The following is a 21291-nucleotide window of genomic DNA, read 5'->3' as shown; positions in this document are numbered from 1 at the left end:
CAGAAGTGGTTCGCAAGAAAAAAAAAACAATGCTAAAGTCTTCATCTGTTCATAATCGCTGCAACGGGTCATAAAAACTGCTGAGAGGGTTATCGGCTCTAACCTCCCCGCCATGGACACTATATACAGACAGCGCTGCAGGAGGAAAGCACAGAGCATCCTTAGGGACAAACACCACCCAGCTTATGCTCTGTTTAAGTGGGTGGACACAGGCTACAATCTGAGACACCGCAGGCCTGTGAGCATCAGCACTCACAAGTCCCGTCCGTTTAACAGCTTCTTTCCAGCCACTGTTAGGTTAGTGGCACAGGACATTAAGGAGGGTAAGAAGTACCCCACTCTGTTATTAATCCAGGTGCATTATCATTATCATTGTAATAACCTGTGCAATATTACTTATGTAGAGTTTACAACGTGCAGTATTATTAATCTATTTTATCTTTTATAATGTGTACTTATTTAAATTAGAAAGTCTATTTGTACATAGTTTCTTTTTTTGGACTTTTAAAATGTTTGCTGCTCATAGCTCTCCCTTAAAATATATTTTTTAAAATAAAAGCTGACTGAGAAACGCACAAAAATACCAATGTACCTGTACTGTAACGTACCTGTGCAAATGGCAATAAACTTTCAACTTTATTCACACAGATCACATTTTTTGCATTCCACTGCACTGCATTTCCATATTTTTTCTATGTAAACATGCACTAGACGAATGCATTTGACCGTTGTGCTCGCGTGACACACAGTTCTAACTTCAGTGTACTCAAGTTAAAAGTTAAATTTGAAAAATAAAGTGATTTTATTTTTGTTCATTCCACTGCCCTGCATCTCATGCTTTTAACCACTAAAGTGTGTTGTTTCAATGATCCCTTAGGGATATCAGATTAAATTGGCTTATTAACTTCAAAAAGGGGAAAAACAATTCCCATATCATGTTCTTATTGTCACAGGCTGTGCATTCAATCAAACTTTATAGCATTTTGTCGCAAATGTATTCAATGCTGGGTAATATGTCTAATAGCAGGGATAGCTAATGATACAGTATTTGGCCCAGTGTTTGTTCCATGTGCTAGGCTGGTAAATCACACTTCTGCTGTGTATGTGTTTACAAAATTGTCTGTTTTCCTGTCAATAATTTTGCATATTGTTGGGTGTAATTTTGTGTAATATTGCTGGTTCCTGGAGCCAAACCATTTGATAACCACTGCTACAGTTCAGTGTATTTCTCCTGTATATTTATTCCTATGTATGATATAAACAATTTGATTTCATGTTAAGTAATTCTTTCCTGTGTATTCCTTACTCTGTCCCTCAAAGGTCAAGGTTCATGACTTGGAGCAGAAATGCCGGACACAGAGTGAGCAGTGCAATATTTTGTCAAAAAAGCTGGAGAAATATCACCTGGGGTCAGACACGGAGGATACGCTCGACATTGACTCGCAGGAGAAAAACTTGAGCAACAGTTACAATACCCTGCAGCACCAGGCAGAAAAAAGTGAGCAAACCATTTTTTTTTTAACAGTTGGAGGTGTATCAGTATGCACAGTGAACATGTACAGTATGCACTATTAGAAACCATAGCAATACAATTACGGTACTAGAACTCAGGCAAAACAGTGACAGGGAAAACTAAGACAAAGAAACCCCCCGAGGGGGAAAATCTATTCTATTTAATTGTCTTCTCATCTAATGTTTTTTTCCACAGCCTTATTTAAATCCATTTGTTCAGATTCCTCTTATTGTTTAATGATCAAAGTCATTGATCTCCATTATAACTCATGCTTGCAGGTGATGAGAAATCTGACGGAACTCCACTGGTCTCAGAATTGCCCATAGTACAGCAACATAAGATTGACAAGCCAGAGCAGCTGTCGGTCAAACCCACCGTCCAAACCCAGAATCGCTCCAGCAGCCCCATGCAAGCATCCCTCTCAGAGGTTTGTGTCCCTCAGCCAACCATTCATCACAGCTACACGGTGATCATTCGGTTAACCGGTTGCCACGAGCAGATAGCAGTATCTGTTTATCTGCCTGTATTTTACTCAAGAGAGAAGAAATGTGCTCATTTCATGCTTTTATAATTGGCCTCTCTCTATAATTAGATACATAAATGACCTCATATCAGATGTTTGGGTTGAAGACTGTCTGATGCTTTAGGAAAGAAATTCAATTGTTTACTGTATGTGTAAACTAAATCACACATTTAGGCATCTAAAGTCTCAGTGGAATGTGGACTAAAAAGATACATTTAACAATTAAATGTGAAAAGTGTAATTGTTTTAATGTTAAAATATCTACTTTTGTCCCGACTATAAAGTTAAATTGTTTATTTTGCCAATAAACTGTAAACACTATGACTCGATGCTTCTATAAAAACATTGTGCTGTTTGTTTGAGCGTCTCAGCCAGCCTGACACAGCCAAATTGGCTCAACCAATGGCGTGAGTTCTTGACCAATGGCAAAACCTGTTTAAAAACAGTCATTGTTTTTGCAGTTTCGTTTGGTGATGCAATCACCACCATAGAAATTACGCACTTCAGCTTTATATTTTCCCTGGCTATGTGATTGACATCAATGCAAATAGGTAATAATCATCTCCGCTCTGTGCACTTAATCATACATGAATCAGATCATCCATGAACACATGCATGCACTGTGCACATTGGGAGCAGGACTGTAAATAAAAGGATGTTATGTAATGATCCTCACACAAACACTCACATAGTACATTGCCATAGTACATTTATGTTGTGATGTGTGGAATTTAAAGATAAAGATCAAGTGTGTCAGCTGATTTCCTCTGTCCAGATGGATGATGAGGTGAGACCAGCTCCAAGAACCAAGGCAAGATACACAGGTCAGGTCCGCCTCTGCACTGCCCGTTACAGGTACTTTTCTTACCACTTACCCTCTATATACAGTATTTATAAGTACTGTTCAAAAGTTTGGGGACAGGTACAGTATGAAAGCGAGGCTATGAGGGATAGACTACTTACTTTTTTAGACTTACTTAGACTTACATCTGCTGTAAAAAGCTATATAAAGCTCCTAGATCACTTATAATTCACCACAGCTTATATTGTCAGGAGCTTTTTGTCTACTGACATATTTTGGAAAGATATTTATTCAGTTTTTCGTCAGCAGAACAATCCAAAAACACATTAAATAACAGTACAGCCCATTGAAGAGATGCATGTCCATCCCTCACAGGCTCGCTTTCATTCCCGTCAAAAATCAAAGATGGCGCTGCTGTGAATAAGGTCTATTAGAATGATTTCTGGAGTATCATATGACACTGATAAATGGAGTAATTCAGCTTTGCCATCACAGGAATGAATTCCATTTTAAAATATATTAAAATAGAAAACAGTCATAATGTTCAATGTACAAAAACATTACAAATCTTACTGACTTTCTGAGCAGTAGTGACAGATATATATGTATTACACACATGCTTGTACATATACATATATCTGTGTGTTTGTATTTTACTGTTTTCTTTGTTTTCTTTCCCACTCACTGTCTGGTGTTTTGGTCAGTTATAATCCCTATGATGGACCTAATGAGCATCCAGAAGCAGAGCTCCCTCTTGTGGCAGGGAAATACTTGTACGTATATGGGAACATGGATGATGATGGATTTTATGAAGGTAATTGAGTTATGATGTGAGAGGTGTAATTAATGTTGAAAATTAAGAGTTTAAATTAAGAAAATACCTGGGGCCTGATGTATAAACGTTGTGTACGCACAAAATGGGTATAGAAATGTGCGTAATAAATTTTCCACGCACCAGGGATGTTTCCTCCAAGGAGGCAAGGGAGGCAGTGCCTCCTCAAAAAACAGGATGAGAAAATAATTAATATTACAAAAATAAAACAACGCAAATATAAAAAAATTTGACACTAAAAATCACTGTCCAACAGCAACACCAGCAGGTAAAGCTACAGCGGGACGCCACGTATCTCATGCCTCCCTGAGCCTATTGATTTTTAACAGACCCCCTAAAGTGTGCGGCAGGGGATAATTGTGCACGAATGGAGGAAAGTCACATGAGAGGAGGCAATGCCTACATCGCACTGTGATTGGTTGTGATTGGCTATGATTGGTTTGTGTTATAAATCCTGCCTTATGTTTTTGTGCGTGTTACAAAATTATTGCGTTAATGGGAAGACTAATTGAAATGGAAGTAAGTAACCAGCTCAGCCACTTAGATATCACTGTTTTTTGTCACTTCAAAATCAAAATTGCCTGACAACATGATGACTGTTCTTTTTTTTTTTTTTGTGAGCAATAAGCTTGGTGAAATTACAGCACTTAAACCGGAGAGTTGCTAGGCCTCCTCTCGCTATAGAGAGTTATGCTGCTAAGGCCTCCGCTTCCCAGAGCTCCGCCTGGATAGCAGTTCTCAGTAGTTAGGCTCCAGACGAGCCTCCTTGGAAGCTATCCTGAGTGTGGAGCATAGTTAGGTCTCATCTCGCTTTAAAGAGTCGTCATGCTGAGGCCTCCATTCTTAGAGCTCAGCTAGCCAGTGGTAATAAGTTACAGGCTCTCTGTAAGCCTTCTTGGTACTCCTGGGTTGGGAATGTTGTTAGGCCTCCTCTCGTTATAGAGAGTCGTTCTGTTAGAGGCCTTTGCTCGCCTCAGCTATTATGTAGCTTCCTTGACAGGTGTAGGACGTAGTGCTGAGGCCTCCGTCCCATAAGCTCAGCCAGGGGCTAAGCTGCTAGGCTCTCTGTGAACCTCCTTGGCTACTGCACTTAAACCGGAGTAATCCTCTGCTCCCCTGACTCTACCTAGATAGCAATTCTGAGTTGTTACGCTCTCTATGAGCTTCCTTGGGAAACTGTCCTAGAATGTGGTTAGGCCTCCTCTGGCTTTAGAGAGGGATCATGCTGAGGCCTCTGTTCTTAGAGCTCCATTCAGTGACGATATTCCCTTAAATGTATTCTCAGGAAAACCAAACCCTTGAGCCCTGATTGTGGACTGAGTTTCTTTTTTGACTCAGCCCTGCAGGGAAGGGAGGAAGGGCGCAAGCCTGGACTTTCTCTAATAGAGTATGCAGCTCTAGCTTTGGCCGTAGGGAATTAGTCATGACAGCCGCTGGTGTGTACCTCAGGGATGGGTACACCTTTAGAGTGACTAAAGGTGACTTGACTTTAATGTCAGCCGATGAGGCACTCATCTCTTCAGCATGGTGGAGTGGGCATTCATTGCCCAAAGTGTCCTTGAGGGGACACAGTGCGAGGTCCCATTCGAAGTGGAACGTCTCAGGTTATGCATGTAACCATGGTTCCCTGAGAAGGGGAACCAGACACCGCGTCTCCTTGCTTCAGGTATTCCTGTGCATGTCTTCCTCAGATAAAGAAGTGGATGACCTGTTCTAAGGTGCCCCTTTTATACTCCCAGTCGCATCAGTAGTACGTCATAGGCTGTCGCCGGCCAATGTCAAGTTCTTTGTCGTGTTTTCACATGTGCTTCAGACACTGGCCATGCCCAAAGTGTCCTCTAGGGGTCTCGTTTCACTTCTCAGGGAACCATGCTTACATGCGTGAGCTGAGATGTTTATACATGAGGCCCCAGATCTATAATCACCCAACAACAGAAAATCTGAACAACTTATTTGCTAATGGACACTAGAGGATAAATAAGACATCAGACAAGTAACAGTGAATTTAAACAGTACGCATTACCTGACAGCATGTATTATAATGGCATGATTACAAAATTCATCACAATTACATTTTATGTAATGAGATCTCTTGCAGCCTTTGAGATCTTTCTTTGTGTCTTTGTTCCAGGAGAGCTGTTGGATGGGCAGCGTGGCCTGGTTCCCTCTAATTTTGTGGAGTTTGTCCAGGACAAGGAAAAGCCATCTATCGACGGAGAAGAGGAGCAGGGCAGGCTTGAGCAGAGCTGTCTGAGCCTGACTGCCATAGATGGAGCTGCTCCTCGTGACAGCCTTAGCAGTGATGCCCTCGGCCACTGCAGCAATGGGACAGGCACACTGGACGGAGAGGAGCTGGGCGACAACATCGTGCCTTACCCTAGGAAGATCAACCTGATCAAACAGCTGGCAAGAAGTGTGATAGTGGCCTGGGAAGCGCCTCTGGTGCCCCTCGGTTGGGGCAACATCAACGGCTACAATATCTTAGTGGATGGGGAAGTACGTTCCTTTGTGCCATTTGGGGGCAGGACCAAACTGCTTCTTGAGAAGCTAGACTTGGCTGCTTGTACCTACCGTGTGTCGGTACAGAGCGTGACGGACAGGGGTCTTTCCGATGAGTTGCGCTGCACCTTGCTGGTGGGTCGCAATGTTGTGGTGGCCCCCACTGGCCTGCGCATGGACGACATCATGCGGGACTCCGCTGAACTTTCGTGGCTGCCCAGTAATAGTAACTACTCACATGTTGTGCATTTAGATGGTGTGGAGCATGCTGTGGTCAAGCCGTGCTCTTACAGACTGCGTTTTGTGAACCTGAAGGCCGCCACAGTGTACAAGGTAAAAGTGTTGGCCAAACCTCACCAGGTGCCCTGGCACATGCCCCTGGAGCAGAGAGAGAAGAGAGAGGCTGGGGTGGAGTTCTGCACCCAGGCTGCAGGCAAGTTTCAACTCTAATATATTCAGATATCACGCCAATGTTGAGCGATTGAGATGCATAGGATGACTTTTGTTTTTTAGATTAGATTGTGAACCACAAATTCATATCAGATCCAATTTTATTTATTTGTGATTCATTTGAGTGTATTTCATTTAAGGTATTATTTAATGTTGCTCTGATATTGCTGCTTTTAACTATTTATTTAAAGAACCTGCTCATAAGTGTCGTTCGTTCGTAAATTAAACTTCACTGTTGCGCTGTTTGTGTTTGATTTACTAAAAAGAACCTGTTCAAAAGAGTCATTTGTTTGTGAATCTGACTAGAACGTTTTGCTGTGTGTTTTGGATTCACTTGAAAGAACCAGTTCATACGAGTAATTTGATTTTGAATTGAACTACACTATATGTTTCTGACTCGCTTAATAAAAATGTGTAAATTATTCTTGAGGTGGACTAGAATAGTTGTGTTGAATGCTTGATTTTGCAGCCTGTGAGGATAACTCAAAAGAAAGTCCATTATTTTTTGCAATATACAGTTTTTGATTGCATCACATTCAATACATACAGTGAAAACACATTCATAGCTCTGGTAAAATCAACAGTAGGGGAGCAGGATAGCTTGGAACACTATTACGGGGAACCTTCTAGCTTAGTACATTAGGAAAATATTCGTATTCTTTTTTTTTTTTTTTTACATCAACATGTTTTAAAGTGTACAGTAGAATGCAGTTACAGAAAGTGCTGCTGAACAAACGGAATTTCCCACAGCCACTGAAAATAGGCAAAGAGTAAAATACTGATCTTGACATTATATTAAATGAAGATCAGAAAATCTGTATTTTTAGCTGACACAAGGCTGACACACATCTGACCTAAACAGAGCATACACAGTCTTCTCTGAGACAGACAGAAAACAGCTATTTTTGTTGTTCTGATTAGCACAACACTCCACTTAACATAGTCCAAGGCAACAGAAAAAGATTTAGTGAGGCTAATTGGATTAATTAATTAGCTGAGATACTTGGAAGTAATATATGCCCTTGTGCCATTATTCAGCTGTGAAGCTGTTTGAATATTACTGTAAACTTGAGCTCAAGCTAATTAATCCAGTGAACACAATCCTTTCTAAATATCATGCATTTATTACGGTAAATAACTGGTGGCTATCTGTCCCTCCCCAGGACCCCCTCTGCCTCCTCAAGAAGTCCAGGTCCAGTGTGGACATGCCCCAGGGGTCCTTCAAGTGCGTTGGAAGCCCCCTCCAATGACACCTATGGGAACGTCCAATGGTGCAAGTGTCATTGGCTATGCAGTGTGCACTAAGGGTCAGAGGGTAAGTATGTGTGCATCAGCAGTCATATCAGTGGTGACATTTATGTGACAGAACAGTTCTTGGCTGCATGGAGGCTAAAAGTCATCAAGACCTATTTTTATCAAAAAGTCATACTGATGCCCCCTGTTGGTGGAGCAGGGAGGTTCCAAACACTTGAATTCATTGTTTCTGGTGTTTTTGTGTCATGAATTTTAAAGGTCTTTCTTTTATGTTATTTGGGTGATTAATGAGAATGTTGATTCTAAACTATTGTCCAGTCAAATTACTGACATTTTCTTGGAAAAAAGGTCCATTGTCTATTGTCAGTAGTGCACTAGTGTTGTACGAAGCACATCTCACATATAAGTTACTTTCAAAGCAAGCAGATTTCTGTTGCTCAACGCAGCAAATTTGCTGGATCAACTTAATCCCTTTGCGAAATCTGCATGGGGAAATTTTTCCTAATTGTGTGGATTCCTACTGAAATTACTGGAATTTCACCCATAAAAAATTAATTGAACCATGGTAAATGTGATTGCACCTTAATGCTAAAACTCATGCTGTTTCAGATCGCTGAGGTATTGTATCCAATGGCAGACTATGTGGCAGTAGAGCTGAACCGTCTACAGTGCTTGGAGGCCCGTGAAGTTATCGTCAGGACTTTATCAGCACAAGGGGAATCTCAAGACTCCCATGTCGCCGTCATTCCAAACCACCTGCTGGTGCCTCCTCCTAAAGGCCTCCCTCCTTCTCACCACATGCAGTCCTCTCTCCCACCCCAGCAGTCCCAAACGATGCCTCCCCATCCCCAAATACGGTCCCTTCCACCTCACCCTGGATCCCAACCACCCAGCCATCTCCAACCCCTCACCATTCGACCCAACCAGCCCCCACCTCACCACCATCCCCACCGTATGCCCCATCCCACACAGCCCTCTCCACCCCACCTCCAGCCTTTACAACCACACTTAATCCCTCAACCTCAGCACACCATGCAAATGCCCCAGCCTCAATCGTCCATGCCCATGCCCCAACCCCAGCAGCCCATGCCTATGCCTCAACCCCAGCAGCCCATGGCCATGCCCCAGCCGCCCATGCTTCATCCCCAGCCAGCTATCCCGATGCCCCAGCCTCACATTCCTCAACTGGCCCTTCCCCAATCCCAAAGACCTCTAAGTGCCAGAGAGCTGGAAACCAAAGAGCCAGGGCCAGGAATGATTAATCATGGAGGGGGCCCACCTCAGCCATGGGAGCCCGGCTGCTCCCCATCAGGCATGCCCACAGGCCTGCCACACGGACACACCCTGGATGCCCCGGCCTGCCCGAACCGCCGTTCCCCGTCACCTCAAAGGATCCTCCCTCAGCCCAGGGGTACGCTTATTCCTGACACTGTGGCCAAGGCTATTGCCAGAGAGGCAGCCCAAAGAGTGGCTGCAGAGAGTGGACGGGTGAGTCAAGTCAGCAAAAAGCATGTAATGTACAATGGTTGCAAACCAACCTTAACCCTAGAATGCATGACCCAAAAAAACCTACATGAATAATGGGGGTCAAAACGACCCATATCGAAGTCATTTTTATTTATACTTAAATAAAGCATGTAATGTACAATGGTTGCAAACCAACCTTAACCCCAGAATGCATGACCCAAAAAAACCTACATGAATAATGGGGGTCAAAACAACCCATATCGGAGTCATTTTTATTTATACTTTTATTAAAATTGTATTTAGATTTTTATATTCTTAGTTAGTTAACCCAAATAATAAAATTCTGTCATCATTTACTCATGTCATTCCAAACCTATGTCGTTCATCTTCGAAATTCAAATTAAGATATTTTTTAATGAAACCTGTGTGGTTTCTGTCCTTCCATTGAAACTCCAGGTAACCAAAACTTAGAAGATCCAAAAAGGCGTTGTAAAATGAATCCATATGAATCGAACGGTAAGCCAAATATTGTAAGGAGAAATGATACCTTTATATACAGTATGATGAACAAATTTAATTTAATTTTATTTACATCTAAACAATGATCGACACACACATATATAGAGCACATCACATTTGGTAAACACAAAAACTCAAACGTGTATGTAAAGAACCAATGACTAGATGTGACACACATACAGACTTCTGTGTTTGCCAAATGTGATGCACTTTATGTATGTGTATTTATATTTGAATAGAAGCCTAGTTAACTCTGTTCATCATAAAAAGTGACCAAAGTCTTATACAGTATATATTGATCAAATATTTACCAAAGTCTTATGGGTTTGGAACCACAAGAGGGTGATTAAATGATCATTTTTGGGTGAACTATCGCTTTAAGTGTAGTTTTTAACAGTTATGAATATGATTATATGCATGTTTCTGTAATGTTCTTTTCCATGTACATACACAATAAAACAGTAATTAAATATAACTAATAACTATAACTAACGTGTTTATGTGAGAAATTTGAATTTGCTGGCAACTTTTAATTTATAGATTATTTTGTTTATAGATTATTTAGCAAATCTATAATATTTTATTTATAGATTATTTTGTGAATTGACAAATGTGATGATTTTTTTATTATTATTATTATTGACAAAAAAAACATGGTAAGTTAGAATAGGATGTCATTTTGACCCCCTTTATGAAGACTTGGGGTAGTTTTTCTGATCCTATAAACAAATATAGTTTTGCTGAGGCTCAATATTTATGAGGAATACATCAAATATCAAAATAATCAAAATTGAATAAACAACACCCTATCGGGTCAATTTGTCCCGTTTATGCATTCTAGGGTTAATATGTGCAAATGAGAACCCTTTAAAAGAGTTCATGAACATACAGAAGATTAGATATTTTGTCAGTACTTAACCTCAGCGTAACTGTCAGATCTCTTTATTAAGATTTCTGAAAGTACTTTAATATATTTAGATGGAGAGGAGAAGCCAGGGCTTCTACTCTCAAAATTCAGATGAGGAAGAGGATGAGGAAAGCTATCAGGCCCGCAGAAGAGGAGCATCTGTGGATGACTTCCTCAGGGGCTCAGAGCTGGGCAGGCAGGTATGGCAGTTGAAGTGATTGCCTTACCATACAACCACAGGCATAAGAGGCGAATGTCAGCATTGAATGCTTTGCTTTGTTGTATTAGCTTTGGATTGTCGTTTTCTCTCACAATCTGCATTTCACAGTCTCATTACAGTCACAGCGAGGAGTATCATACGGACAGCAGTCGAGGCTCGGACCTCTCAGACATCATGGAAGAGGACGAGGAGGAGTTGTATTCTGAAATGCAGCACGAAGAAGGCAGGCGACGAAACTCCCACAATGCACTTAAGGTATCGCAGAAAGCGAAAGACATCTCACAATATCCCAATGACATCCTGGTTTGCATGGCTGTAACTAGTTTGCTTTCTTCCCGATTCAAGACCGGAGGCAGCACTCAATCTTCGAGTCAGCTGGATCGGGACTCATACCGGAAGCCATCTCACCGAGGTCCTCAACCTCAGCGCCGACCCCTCACGGTCCCATCCATTGGTCAGTGCTCTCCCAGTAAGAGACAGGATGCCAAGACTTGCTTTCAGGGCCTGTCTGTCCTCCTGCTCCACATTGTCTCTTTTTGAACTGTTAAACGTCCATAAGCTTGTCAATGTGTACCAGACCACCACTGTGTGTTCCAACCATAACCATATCCTGTTGCTTTCAGCCATTATAACCCTCTCTGAATCTTTACGTCTCTCTTAAGGGCTGCGTCCGAAATCTAAAATATGCTGGCTCTGCCGGCAGCAATATAGAGTTAGGAAGGCAGCAAGGCACATCCGAATCCATTGATCGTGCCTCATCCAGTCTATTGGGATACCTTCATCTGATCAATTTTTGAAGGCGGCATAGATAATATCCCACAATCCTGTGCGTTTAATTCTGTGACAGTTGAGCTTATAAATAAAAAAAGTTGCAGTTGGTGGTCAGTTCGTGTGTAAATGTATGTATTTGACCAACTTTTTCCAGTTTTGATGTCATTTCTAGTGAGAAGTTAATATTGTTGTAATTAAATATTTGTTTAGTTACCACCAAAGCTCTCTCTATTTTGTTGTAGATCGTTAAACTGTTACGCTGCTTCAAAAAAGTGTGTCCGAAATCACAATTTTCGGGAGGTACCTTGATACGCAAATACCATGAAGGCCTGCAAAGTCATTGCCTGATAGGGCAGCCAGGCAACAAGTCAGCTGCCGTAGCTTTCGGACGCAGCCAAGGTTTCCCATAGAGATGCCAGTGTAGTTAGGTGTCTCCAGCCTAAGCAGGTTGACGCGGAAAAGCCTTCGCAGGGTATAACGACTCTTTGATTGGTGTTTCCCTCAGAGATAACCACTGAGAGTAACAGTGAAGGGAACCTCTCTCCCGTCAAGGAGGATGTTTACTATGGCAGTGTAGCGCGGCACAGGACATGTTCCTCCCGGAGGCACGGGGGACGCAGGCCTCCTTATGGTACGTGTTGAAGCTGCAGCATTTAGAGTGGGGTCCGAGGAGAAAGAAAACGGCCATACGCATGAAACTGCACTGGACTGCACCAAGATGGAAGCTTGTGTTGGAAGTGGTGCTGTAAGATAGCCATTAGCAACATGTTTGCACAGAGAATGCTCCTCCCCCCTTTGCACTGCCCCACCAATGGATGCCTGTCAAACCTCCCTCTTTTCAACCTGACCACTCTCATTCTTTTACTTTGGCCATGCATGACTGAATGGTGAAAGTTAAAGGGTGGCATCTTGCGCCGAACGAATGCCATCAAATATGTACATAGGTAATGGTTGACCAGGAAGAGAACGCAAACGGTTCCTTGGCATCGACTGCAAAGGCAACTGTGTAGAATGCACATTGGGCATGTTGGAATCACAATCTAGCACAGCTCTGTAGATGCGTCAGGGAGAAAAGGAAACAGGTGTAGTTTTATCCGGGACTAATTTGCCCCATCTGATGGGTCTTTCTCAGATCCAGATCTCTGCATGGTTACAGTAGCTCAGACTGCGTGCTCCCTCTCTCTCTCTCTCTCTCTCTCTCTCTCTGTCTGTGTGTGCGCCTGTCAGGAGCTTCATGTTTGGCTTGCTGTTCATCTGTAATTGGCTGCCATATGGGTGTTTCACTCCCAATCGCCACATACCCACACACAGGCAAACACACACAGTGACACACATCATAGCCATCATATTACTGTAAGAAATGTCTGTTTCTTTCAACCCACCCAAGATGTGTTTGGCAAATAAATGGATTGTGCAAGTATGGAGCGTAATTTCACTCCATTGGACTGAATTGCATGCTTATTCACACTGTCCATTATTATACACAGAGATAATAATATTTATACTGTTTGTTACTCGCTTCAAAACATCCTTTAAAAAGTCTTGTAAGCTTATACCATCAAGTCATGCCTACTGTATATGGTTTTGTTTTACAGGACCAGGTGGATATATATATATATATGGGTGAATTCGGGTTGATTGGGACATATTTTGCTATTGAGATGAATGAATTCAGTCGGCATGTTTTTTTATTTTTTATTAATACTTTTATTTAGAAAGGATGCATTCAACTGTTTAATAGTGACAGTAAAGCAGGTGTAAAGAGTAACTGAAAACCACACTGGAGTAAAAGTACAGATAACTTACAATGAAAATGACTCCATTACAAGCTTCAAGTCACCAATTCCAATATGACTCGAGTAAATGTCTTAAGAGTATACACTAGTCCTCAACACCAAAGAGATATGTCAGTGAAAACAATAAACAGTTGATTTGTGAGGAGAGCAAACACATGTTTCTTTTTCTAAAATCAAAATAAAACTGAACACCTACTGTAAATATTGCAATAAATCAAGGTCAACAGCAGCCACTTAAACATCCACTTAACAGCCTCTTAAACATCTACAAACACTAAAGTCTCAGTTAAGCTCAAGTGCTCATGGAGGGGCATAGCCTACTGTAAGTAAACCAATATCCTTTAAAATGTTCTCTTCAATATAACGGATAAATAAAATAACGTTAAGTAAAATTAAATATTCAAAGCCTACTTGTACTGGACGTGCTGGCTTCGGCTGGACTGAATTTTAATGACTTTTTTAGATTTTCTTCCCTTCAGTTTGGTCAAATGGACCTTCAAAGTGACAAATATTAATACAAATAATAAATTTTATCTCAATTAATATAAGTAGCATAACAGTGAGTATACAATAATTAGAAAATTATTCTAATTATTCTAGTTTTATATCATACTGCAGAACACGGCTTTCCAACTATCCATGTATAGGGATAATACGGTGCCACTTAAATCTGTCTATTAGACAACTTGTTTTTTTTACCTATCTTTCTCATTGTAGATGGATACAGGGACCGATGCCGGCGTTCTCCTCCGTACTATGATGAATCTGAGCAGGAGGAGCCGTTCCGAATCTTTGTGGCCCTCTTCGACTATGACCCGCTCTCCATGTCCCCTAACCCTGACGCAGCTGATGAGGAACTCCCTTTTAAAGAGGGTCAGATAATAAAGGTACTGCTCAGATGGAGTTAATGATCTGTTGTTAAATGACCCTTCCATTGTTTCAGCATCCCTCTGTGTGTGTGTCTAAGGTGTATGGCGATAAGGATAATGATGGCTTTTATCGTGGGGAGATCCGAGGCAGGTGTGGACTCATTCCCTGTAACATGGTGTCGGAAATCCGTGCCGAGGATGATGAGACCATGGAGCAGCTCATGAAACAAGGATTTCTCCCTCTCAATACCCCTGTGGACAGAATTGGTTGGTGTTTTTCCTGTCACAGTTATCTACACTTATTATAATGACAAATATATTAAAGATTTGCAAACTTATTTTTACACACTACTCATACTGTTCAAAAGGTTTTTGGTCGGTAGGATTTTGTAATGTTTTTTAAAAGAAGTATCTTGCTCACCAATGCTGCGTTTATTTGATACAGTTAAAACATCATATTGTGAAATATTATTACAAATTAAAATAGTTGTGCTGCTTAGTATTTTTTGTGAAGACTGTGATACATTTTTTCCTGGATCCTTTAATGAATATAAAGTTCAAAATAACAGCATTTATTTGAAACAGAATTTGTCACTTTTGTTAAACTTAATACATTCCAGCTAAATAAAGGCTTGTTCACACCAAGGATGATCAATATAATGATAACAGTATTAGCGTACCCAATAATGCACTGTTTATTATGAGCAAGTTATGTCATTTGCCACTTTACATGCTTGAGCTCTTTAAAGAAGGATAGATTCTGATTTGGCAATGTCAATTCAATTCAGCTGGAAAAAAATCATTCTGAAAGTGATTCCAAATTATATTCTTACGCGTGTCATTATCATTATAGTTGTGGTGTGGACTTTGCTATTCTCATAAAATTAAAACTTTATAGTTATAGTTATTGTACTTGGTGTGAACGGCCCTTAAAAGTATTCATGTATTTAAAAACATCTTATTGACCCCAAACTTTTTTTTTTTTTTTGTACTTTGTTAGAATATATCGAATACACGGCTACTTTTATGGTCATCAGTACAGAGCTTTCTACCAGTAACTGGATCATGCTAACCAGTCAAATGTTATTTTGTACATAGCCTGCCTATCCTACAAAGAAACTGATTCTCTCTCCCATCAGAACAAAATAGGAGAGGTCGCCACCCAGTGGCCACAAGAAGAATGGTTGCCCTGTACGACTACGACCCCAGAGAGAGCTCCCCAAATGTGGATGTTGAGGTGTTAAACACATACTCCAATATATATATATATATTTATTAGTCAGGTTTTAAATCTGCTGAATATGCATTTGTGAATAGTTGCTGATCATTTGCTTTCTGTGGCAGGCTGAACTGACGTTCTGTGCTGGTGACATCATTGGTGTTTTTGGGGATATAGATGAAGATGGCTTCTATTATGTAAGTATCATTGTTGCGCTGACCATTCACTCTGTTTTATTCGGAGCCTGTGGCATTGTACGTTTTTCTGACTCTCAGGGTGAGCTGAATGGACATCGGGGCTTGGTTCCATCCAACTTTCTTGAAGAAGTGCCTGATGACGTGGAGGTCTATCTGACGGACACTCCCTCCCAGCAAGGTCAGGACGAGCCCAATCCGGTACCTGCTCCTCGCCCAGAGGCCAAACGGGTACACCATCGCCGTTCTCAGCGCTAGGCCCTGTGTCCATTCATCCTCCGTTTGAGTTTCGGTCCACTGTGTTTTCTTGTGCTTGTTTGTTTTTTCGTTATGTGACCGTGGTGGTGGTTTCCAGTCCAACCTTTCTTGCTCTAGGAAAGGGAGAAGCAAAGCCCACTGCAAACAGAGCCTTTTTTTTTTTTTTGAGAACATAGAGAGACAGATACGAACGACTCTTTTAAGAGAGCGAATGCTCGTAGAGCCGCCAGAGGACTTGTGGAAAAGGCCAAATTCTGTTCCTGCACCGGACTTTGAATAAAGCATAAAGCATCTTTGCACTGAAACACAAAACCCTACTTAAGTGAAGCTGTTTGCATTAGTCAAAGTGCTTTGTGAAGTCCATAGGGTCCGTGGCTCGTGATTTGTGACCCTGTTAAAAGACTGATTTGGAAACTCACGTAGTTGACGCATGCCTGTTTTTTTTTGTTTTTGTTTTTCATAACAGACCTGTAGCTTTTATATAAAAGTAAACTACATTCCCCCAAATGTTGTATTTCTTTGAAGAGGCTTTGTTTCTTTTTGTATATTGCACATTGTCAAAAAAATCCTCTATTTTTCAGATCATATGAACTAGCAGAACATATAAATATTACTCATTCTCATCTCTTCCAGAGAGACTAAAATGATAACAGTCATGATGTAATTACAATAAATCAAAATAAATGAAAAACTGAGACAAATATGTATTTTTTGCTAGTGGACATTTAGTGGACAGATATATTCATTTATGTGTACGTGGTGTTGTTGTTTTTTTTCTCCTCATAATTGATGTTTTGGATTTTTTTTTGATGTCGCTGCATTCTAATTTCTGTTTTTCCCCACCGGCTTTGCCAAAAAAGAAAAAAGCTGAGGAATATTGTTCATTTCCCACCCTAGCAGACTTTGGTCTTGCTAGGTAAGTTAAGCAACTGGCGATACCAGTGATCAGTCTCATGCAATGGATTTTATGCAGATTTTTTATGGACTTTCTACGGCTAAATTATCTAATTGGAGTTTTCTATTACCGGTATATTGCTTTTATATGTAACATATAAGCAAGTTGATTTATTTGTCTGTTTTCACCTAAATATAAGGTTTGTTTCAGGTTTATCTGCTTAAAAATGTTAATTTATTTAGATTTATTATTTTATTTATTTTTCATAATTTTCTATCTTCAAAAACACAGACTTTTCTGCTTAATATGCCAGTGCATTCGACATGTATGGTATCTGCAGTTGGCTTCCGTGCTGTGTGTCTATTTTGATGCTTTAATAGAATATAAGATCCCCTGACTTTTAGAGGTTTCTAATAACAATTCAAACAGAAATTAAATGAAGGACTATTTTTTATCTTTCTTATAGCAGCCAAGAAAAAATTTTAATAACACAGTTGAGTTAATTCAGGAACCAGCCATATTATCTGCCTTTTCTCTAGAGAGTTCCAATCTGTGAGTAGTAATATCATTTTTGCTCTTACTTTTCAAATCATTTGTTTTAAAACTCTGAACATGAGCTGGACGGTTACTGAGAAGGCAGATGATAAGGCAAAAGATAGACTTGCTGTGTAATATCCCACAATTTTCCCTTCCCCATGGATGTTTCATTAGGTGCCTGTGGAAAGTACAGTGCCAGCTCCGGCCCCTGGAAGACCTGCCTCTCCCACTGTGCGTCCTTTGCTTCCTGTTGGCCCAGTCAGGCCGCTGAGCCCAGCCAGGGGTCCACGAGACCTGGCGTCTAAAAAGAAAAAAGGTCTGCTCTCTAAGGGGAAGAAACTGCTCCAAAAGTTCTCAAAGTAAAAGTATGAGTTTGATTTCAAATTCATATGACTACAACAGCATACAGATTTCTATCTCAAAAGGGAAACAGCCAATCCCCGATGTGTCAAAAACTAGAATTTTCAACAACAACAAAAAAAAAAAGAGAACTTTCACATTAACATGCCACGTACACATTATGAAATAGATCTAATATCCAGATGAATAGGAATGACATGTATAAAGATGTCACTCACATGTCAGTGAGTTTGCTAATTGGCTGTCAGAATAAAAGCATCTTTCCATACTGTGATGTAGAGGACAAAAAGATGTTATATTTAAAGAGTTTGCCTACTTTCATTGCTATTTCCATTTTTAAAATCAAAGTGCTGGATTTTGAGCTACATATTTAATCTCAGATTTTAATGTTTGGGTATTGCATTCATTTAGTGATGAACCGAAACGGTTCAAAAAGCACTTCAAATATGGCCTGACGTTGTGCGTCAACTAGCAGTATATGCTAACATCCAGACCATATCAAGTGCATTAGTCCGAAACACAAAAAGGACCACAATAAAATAATATATTTCCATTTAAAGGCATTTTAGAAAGATGGGCAATGTGCAAAAACGCATTACTGACCAGGACAGTCTATGAGCAAATCCTTTTAAACATTGCTGTGGCCTTCATCTAAACTCAGTAAGTACAGTATATTACCTACATCTGATGTCTCCATACATCAGTCTTCGCCAAGTATTCTCTCTTTTGCTTGCTCCCTATCCCGTGTTTATCACGAGAATGACTCTGAAGTTATAAAAATACAATGGAAAGTTTCTGTGTTTGCCTTTCAAATCGCACAATCTGTGTGTGTTTTGGTGAATGGAGTGTGTCCCCTCTGCATCCATGTTCGTGCAACCCCTTAAACTTAAAAGGGACAAATGTTGTTATAAACTTTTGTGATAATGTGACGTGCTGCTAATTACAAGTTGTTTTCTGTTCCTTTCTAAAGTCAATAAGGGTGGTGTCTTGGCGTCTCCTTAAAGGGATAGTTCGCCCAAAAATGAAAATTGTGTCATTTACTCACCCTTGTTCCAAACCTGTATGAGAACCTTTCTGCTGTTGAACACAAAATACGATTTTTTTCAAGATTGTTGGTAACTCATAGTTTGGAACAACTTAAGTGATGACAAAAAAAGTAGAGCTAGTTCTGGCAGGGCTTGTGTCAGCTGACTCTCAGCTGATCCACGTCTGCCTATAGGAATATGACGCTTATCCCAGTATACATATATAAGCTCCTTCAGTATTATCAATAGCTATCGCTTTTCTCAGGAGCCAATTACCCTCCTCCATCCCCAGCTCCTCTCGTCAGTCAGATTCTCGAATTATGTTGTATATTCAAATATTGACATTAATGATATTTGCAATACATTCATGTTGGTTCTGTTCTGTTGACCCTAAGGGGGTTATTGCTGCTCTTATCCATGCTAGGCTGCATGGATGCGCAGGGAGTTCTTTACCAGAACAGAACCATACCGCCAATCCAATCCTATATGCTACTGGCCAATCGTATTTGATGATAGTGTTTCTGGCAGAATTTTCATTTCTAGTGAACTATCCTTTAAATTCCACTTTCTGAAGGCTGGTTTACACAGAACGCGTGTGGAAATTTTTTTTTTAACTTTTTTACAGTGGAAATTGTTTTCTAATGTTACATATTAAATTGAACGTATTTGATCAGTGTTGGCTAATGTGCGCCACGTTTTTGAAACGTTGCATCAGGTTAAAAGATGAAAACCCAGGAAATAACGCAGGAACGCGTTCTGTGTGAATGACCCTTAAAAGGTTTTTCACCCCAGAATTAAAATTCTGTCATAACTTACTCATTCTACAAACTGTATGAATATTTTTTTTTTTGTGGAACATAAAAGAAGACATTTTGAGAAATAATTCTCTCTTTTTTTGTCATACAATTGAGGTCAATGGTAACCAAAACTGTTTTCTTCACAACATTCTTCAAAAGATTTTCTTTTATGTTCTGCAGAAAAAAGAAAGTCGCAAAGGTTTGGAACAACATGAGGATGAGTAAATGATGACAGAAATTAACACATTTTTGGGTGAACTATCCCTTTAACACTGGTTTACACAAATAGGTTGGGCTGGTATAATGAGATCATACATAGGCCTAAATGACATATCCTTGCTGCTGTTATCATTGGCTGTTTTTCCTGGGGTCTTTGCTTGCTATGGTAGACAAACTTTCTGTGATCGTCTCTTTGCTGAGGACCATATAATACTCATTCTTAGCTACTAAAATACAGGTTCAATACCCTCAGGCAAAACTACCTATGATGGCTCAGCTGTCTCAAGCTATAATAGTAGTTTACATTAAGGGCAAATTCTTTTGCATTAACACAAACATCTTGTCCCACAACTGGAAATGCGAAGTTGAGCCAACATTTGGTGGAATATCAATAATGTGGCCGGTTAGGTTTAGATTGCACTCTTGAATGGTTTGATCCAGGGTACATACTGTGTGTTTAAAAGAAAAAAGAAAAAAATTAAGTTTTTTAAATCTTTAAAAAAGATTATCTTAAATGTATTTAAGCATTTTAATATAGCCTATAAATGTATATATATATATATGACATTCATTTGGGGTGAATGAAGTTTATTTATTGTATAAAAGAAAAACATGGGAGGTTCTAATTAATTAAATGATAATAATAATAAAAAGTTGGATAGCCAAAAAGGAATGTATGAAATGTTCAGCTGCTTGTATAGCTTGCGACATCATTTTGCCAAAAGAAAAATAAATAAAAGAGATTACATATATTTTCATTTAACAGAAATATCTCTATTATTATCATGAATCCCGAGTGTTCGTTGTAACTGGATGATGTGTTCATTTCTCGGTTACTCTTTTGTACTCCATTTGTAGATAATTTATAAATGTTTATACTTAATTTACAGACTTTTTTAGTGCTTTAAAATTTAATATTTAACAGTGTAAGTGTTATCCATGGTGTCTTCAAGAAAAGATGCTCAAGTTGGCAATTCTGTGTTCGCTCTGTGAATTAAAGAGAAAAAAAAGGACTCGTTGGTCTACTGATATGGACAAGTGTGTGGCTGTGCATGTGTAGAATTGTGTAAAATATACATTTTCTATGAAAATAAATGTGATATTTTTCAATATCGGACTTGAACTTTTCATGGCAAATCCCATAGCACGTCTCCCATCAGCAAACATAAAAATGAACACAGCAACAACCCAGTAGATGGCAGCAGTGGCCTCAATATCCCAGTACTTCCCATAAGGCATCATGGGTAAGGTGAGTGAATTAATATTGCTTTTTGGGTGAAGATTGATGTTGACAGGCCATATTCAACTCTGTCATCATCCAAGAGCTGCATCTATCACATTTAATGACGGGTTATAATTATCTAG

The 21291-nt window shown here is 39.9% G+C and overlaps 1 protein-coding gene across 7 annotated transcripts in view; it reads left to right on the top strand.

Moving 5' to 3' along the window:
- rimbp2a (RIMS binding protein 2a) overlaps positions 1 to 20947 on the top strand; it is a 56419-nt gene extending 35472 nt beyond the window's left edge. For 4 of the 7 annotated variants that reach the window (XM_079585909.1, XM_079585915.1, XM_079585913.1 and 1 more), the window contains 16 exons: positions 1321 to 1498; positions 1792 to 1940; positions 2812 to 2891; positions 3543 to 3652; positions 5802 to 6602; positions 7783 to 7934; positions 8483 to 9361; positions 10838 to 10966; positions 11095 to 11241; positions 11332 to 11440; positions 12263 to 12388; positions 14271 to 14440; positions 14521 to 14689; positions 15562 to 15659; positions 15767 to 15838; positions 15917 to 20947. In XM_079585909.1, the coding sequence (XP_079442035.1) occupies positions 1321 to 1498; positions 1792 to 1940; positions 2812 to 2891; positions 3543 to 3652; positions 5802 to 6602; positions 7783 to 7934; positions 8483 to 9361; positions 10838 to 10966; positions 11095 to 11241; positions 11332 to 11440; positions 12263 to 12388; positions 14271 to 14440; positions 14521 to 14689; positions 15562 to 15659; positions 15767 to 15838; positions 15917 to 16093 (3546 nt within the window). In that variant the 3' untranslated portion in view covers positions 16094 to 20947. The remainder of the gene's footprint in view (positions 1 to 1320; positions 1499 to 1791; positions 1941 to 2811; positions 2892 to 3542; positions 3653 to 5801; positions 6603 to 7782; positions 7935 to 8482; positions 9362 to 10837; positions 10967 to 11094; positions 11242 to 11331; positions 11441 to 12262; positions 12389 to 14270; positions 14441 to 14520; positions 14690 to 15561; positions 15660 to 15766; positions 15839 to 15916) is intronic. The other 3 variants (XM_079585911.1, XM_079585910.1, XM_079585912.1) reach the window with 3 other exon arrangements.
- The last annotated feature ends 344 nt before the right edge of the window (positions 20948 to 21291 follow it).

This window comes from Phoxinus phoxinus (genome assembly GCF_949152265.1).
Source record: "Phoxinus phoxinus genome assembly, chromosome: 17".
Lineage (NCBI taxonomy): Eukaryota > Metazoa > Chordata > Actinopteri > Cypriniformes > Leuciscidae > Phoxinus > Phoxinus phoxinus.
This window is presented reverse-complemented; position numbering and strand designations above follow the sequence as displayed.